The sequence below is a fragment of the Olea europaea genome, chromosome 10 (assembly GCF_002742605.1).
Source record: "Olea europaea var. sylvestris chromosome 10, O_europaea_v1, whole genome shotgun sequence".
Taxonomy (NCBI): domain Eukaryota; kingdom Viridiplantae; phylum Streptophyta; class Magnoliopsida; order Lamiales; family Oleaceae; genus Olea; species Olea europaea.
Genome location: NC_036246.1, coordinates 30,067,961 through 30,072,656, shown reverse-complemented (window position 1 = coordinate 30,072,656; position 4,696 = coordinate 30,067,961). Strand labels below are relative to the sequence as shown.

Genomic DNA, 4,696 nt, shown 5'->3' with positions numbered 1-4,696 from the left:
AATTGCCCTGTCCATAATTTTCTAAAGAAGTTGAAAAAAAAAGGGGAAAAGTCATCCCTTCCTGACAATGTTTTAATGAATCAATGACGAGAAAATGTAAAATGCGAATGATTGAACCAAATAAAGGAGTTTATTACAGTAAATTTCAAGCAATGAAATTTATTATTTATTTATTTATTTATTTATTTTTTTGATACCCAGGTATCCCAGTTTCGCCAGACTAAATCCTGGACCTCTAGCCACCGACCCCTCATTGACTCGAGGAGGTAAATCGCAGGTTATGCCCTTGTTGACTTCCAGGTTCCCACTTGGTTTATACTCCTGACCCCAAGAGAATCCTACTCACTGCGTTGATCAGGAATCGAACTCTCTACGCTGAGGTTGTCAGCCCGCCATAGTGATTGTATGAAATTCATTATTATCTTAAATTATAACTGTGGTAAGTGAGTTTAGTGCGTGATTATATTTATTTATCGTCTTGAAAAGGTCTATAAGCTCAAAAATTTTGGATTGAGGAGTGTTGTGATGCCAACCTCAGTTTTGAGCGATAATATGAAGATAACGGTGATCGATATTGTGGGGTGATTTTTTTATTATTTTTAATTTTCTCTTTTCGTTCTTTTATTAAGATTAACTGAAGTGATATGAAAAAAGCCATACGTCCAGGCCTATGGACAGGCTTAAAAACAGGGGCGCCACTGTCAGCCCCCCATCCAAATGTGGCGCCCCTGTTTTTAAGCCTGTCGAGAGGTCTGGACAAGGAGCACATCTCTTTTTGCTTTTGTATCATTTCGACAAGTGCACACATTTATTCTGGTCATGCCGAAAGAAAAAGGTTCAGAACTTAATTGAACTTTTCACAAAGCTTAGGGACCCCGCTTAGGGACCCCAGCTACAATTTTCCCAAGTGCATAGTGACAAGTATTTCAGTGTTTGGTCTTTATTATTACAGACAATACACATTTACTGCACGTCTCCCACCCAAAATTTTCAATCATAAAACTCGCTCACACACGCACACTCCGTTCTGTCTGTTTATACCTTTTCAGATAATCTTCATGTGCAAACCCTTTATTTCTGTGTTGAGTTAAATAACAAGAAGAATTTCTATCAAAGAATCTTCCCAAAAGAATGGTGTCGCTAAAAGCAGGGAGCAGGCCACCATGGGTAGGCTTAGGGGCTGCAGTTTGGGTAGAAATAGCAGCGGGGAGTGCCTATACTTTTCCTCTATACTCTCCTTCACTGAAATCAGTTCTTGGCTTCAACCAGCAACAGTTGACCATTCTTGGAGTGGCAAATGATATTGGGGAGAATGTTGGGATTCTTCCAGGCATAGCCTGCAACAAATTCCCACCTTGGGCTGTTCTTCTTGTGGGCGTTTTTGCCTCTTTCTTGGGCTATGGTGTTCTTTATCTTGCTGTTAGCCAAACTGTTCAATCCTTGCCTTATTGGGTTGTAAGTTCTGCCTTTTCCTCTCAATTAAGAGTTGGGATTTCATCTATATGTTGTGTAAAATTTTGACATTCAATCTACGTGGATTTTCCCCTTGACATGCCCCAAAAAATGGTGGTGGCTCATTCCAGCTTAATAGGCTATCGTGGTTCTTATTTAGAGGATTAATCAAGTGTTTACTTTTTCGATATTTAATCGATGCAGAATTTACCCTCAACACCTTACAATATTAGATTTTTTATTTGGCTGCCTTCTTGATGCTTACTGTTGTTTTTCCAGTTTTGTGGGATCTACTCTATTGATTTCTTGTTTTGACACAAATCATTTTTGTAAAGTTTGTTAAATATAGATAGAGGAATTCATATTCTATTTTTTCTTCTTCCAAATATAGATGTGTGGGTGACTGTGATAGATATATATGGTACCCTTTGGATGATTTCTTTTCATGAAAGATGTCTAATCTGACTTGATTTCTTCTTTTAGGATTTTGTGTTATTTTTCTCAAGCAAAAGCATGTTTTAATTTCTATCTCATCAAATTTGTTCTGTTTTGCATTTTATAATTTTTTATGCAACTCAAAACTGCTATCAATTGAAAAACAGAACCCTTATATTTTTGTTGGTTTGGAGAGTGCACTGAACTCGACCCTATATGAAAGAATTTAATAGATTTGTAGAGAACATGGTAGTTCATATAGGCTGTGGTTTTACTGAAGAAAAATAAATTTTGATGCAAATTGAATTTTGTCATGAAGATTTGAAGATTGATTGCAAGACTTGCAACTTGAACTCTTTTTTAATGATTTGTTCTTGCTCTACACCCACAAACTCAATTTTGATTCTTGACTAACTTGTATAGGAGACAACGAATATTTCTATTCATCATCACGGTTGATGATCACCATCCAACGTGGCCGTGGATCACTTCCATAATGTCCAATGAATAAAAATGCTTGAGTTTTGCTATTCTAACAGGGCATTTGACAGGCCCAAGTGATGGGGGCAACACGTCGGCCCTTGATCTGATTTGCACTTTAAGCAAATCAGATCAAGGGCTGAGGTGTTGCTTTTCAACTTCATTGGACCATGTGGCAGTGACCCTACTGCCACACTGGGTGGTCATCATCAACATTGATGATAAATAGCATCATTTGAGATCTAGATGTGTTTGGGTTTCATGAAGAGTTGGTCTAAGAGTACTCAATTGGAAGACTTCTTTTTATCCAAAACCATGTTTTTTCTTGAGATCACCTCGTGATTTTCACTCAGTATTAATTCATAACAGCCTCTGAGCTGATATTTTCCACTCCTTTCTGATTTGCTAGTTAATTTGGATCATTTAACAGTTAAATAATTTCAGATACTGGTCATTTCTTTATCACCACCATTGTCATTTTCCTTGTTCACGCATGCCTCACCTGAAAGATGACTACATAATATAGTCAACAGGTAAATGGTTGATAAACAAATTCCTTTCTATCTAATCATTGAGAATAGTCTACTAACTGCCCACTTCATAACATCTACTTATTGTTAACTGAAAAAACACGACACAACCATCTAGAACCGTCTTGCAAGTTTCTACTAATCACCACCCGCATATTTATTTGATAGTGAGAGTTCTGGACATGAGCAATACTTCATTTTCCCTTCTGGGGTAGAATAGTATGCTTCAATTTGAATGTGGATATTATAATTAGCAGATGAATCCTAGGACCCTGTAATAACTGCATGAAAACCTGAGCTAGAATATATGTTTCCTCTTCGCCTTTTTTTGCTGAAGTGGAGCATTGTAATTCTAACCAGTTAGAGTAACGATGTCTCTTTATTTATTTCGCACAATATTTTAAATAAAGTTTCAAATCTTACCTTCAGCACCATTTTAATTCCCTTTCTGGTGGTGACAGAGCTCTTCTAATTTAATTTTGATATTATGACAGCTGTGGATTGCACTATGTGTTGCCACTAACAGTAGTGCATGGCTTGGCACAGCAGTACTTGTTACCAACATGAGGAATTTTCCTCTCAGTCGGGGAACAGTTGCTGGGCTACTAAAAGGCTATATTGGGTTAAGTGCTGCAGTTTATACAGAGGTGTACAGTATGGTGCTTAATGGGTCAGCTTCAAACCTATTACTGCTCCTAACACTGGGCATTCCCATCATATGTTTGGCAATGATGTACTTTATCCGGCCTTGTACTCCAGCTTCTGGAGAAGACTCTTCGGAGCATGCTCATTTTCTTTTCACTCAAGGAACCAGTCTGTCCCTCGGAATTTATCTCCTCACAACGATAATTTTAAAAGACGTGTTATCCCTTGGTAACACCATCTCCTACATATTTGTCGCCATAATGGTTATTCTTTTGATGGCTCCTCTAGCAATACCATTAAAAATGACATTGTTCCCTGCAAATCATAAGAAACCAAGCCAAACTGATTTGCTCGGTGGCGACGGTGGTTTAACCCAGACAGATCCTTTGCTGACACCATCTTCATCAGCAGCATATCTTGGAAGTTTTTATGAGAGTGAAGATATGACAGAAGTGGATATTCTTCTTGCTGTAGGTGAGGGAGCGGTGAAGAAGAAAAAAAAACCTAGGAGAGGAGAAGACTTCAAATTCCGTGAAGCTATAGTGAAGGCTGATTTTTGGCTCCTGTGGATTGTTTACTTTCTTGGGGTTGGCTCTGGAGTAACTGTCCTTAATAATTTGGCCCAGATTGGAGTTTCGCATGGTGTGAATGATACGACAATATTGTTAAGTTTGTTCAGTTTTTCCAATTTTTTAGGTCGCCTTGGGGCAGGAATTGCTTCCGAATACTTAGTAAGGTAATCACGATGCTCTTTCTTACGACTGTGATGGTTATTATATACGATTTCAATCTTGGAAGTACAGCATCCCCTTGTTTTGACTGCCTTAGGCTTCCTTTTATCTGAATAATTACTTTATGTTCTTAAATTTTTTTAATGTGTTTCAAGCAATGTTTTGAAAACTGACCCTGTCATCTACCCGAAAAAGTTAAAGGTCAAGAGTCAAATGGTCGAACCAAGGTCGAACTAGGGTTGTCTTGGATTTAAAATAATAAATAAATTTATATATTATGTTAAAAAAAATTATTAATTAAAATATCAATTTAAAACCCATTATCTACTATTTATTACATATGGAATATAAGTGATGAAATTGAATTGGCCAAACATATGTCCAACGTCGAAACCCTAATATAGATTAGGTATGTATCTGAGG

General features: G+C 37.4%; 1 protein-coding gene across 1 annotated transcript; it reads left to right on the top strand.

Moving 5' to 3' along the window:
- Positions 1 to 962: 962 nt before the first annotated feature.
- LOC111401791 (protein NUCLEAR FUSION DEFECTIVE 4-like) lies at positions 963 to 4,282 on the top strand. The gene is made up of 2 exons (XM_023029696.1): positions 963 to 1,455; positions 3,392 to 4,282. Exons 1-2 carry the CDS (start codon positions 1,132 to 1,134, stop codon positions 4,280 to 4,282), a joined length of 1,215 nt encoding a protein of 404 aa, XP_022885464.1. The 5' UTR covers positions 963 to 1,131.
- Positions 4,283 to 4,696: the final 414 nt, after the last annotated feature.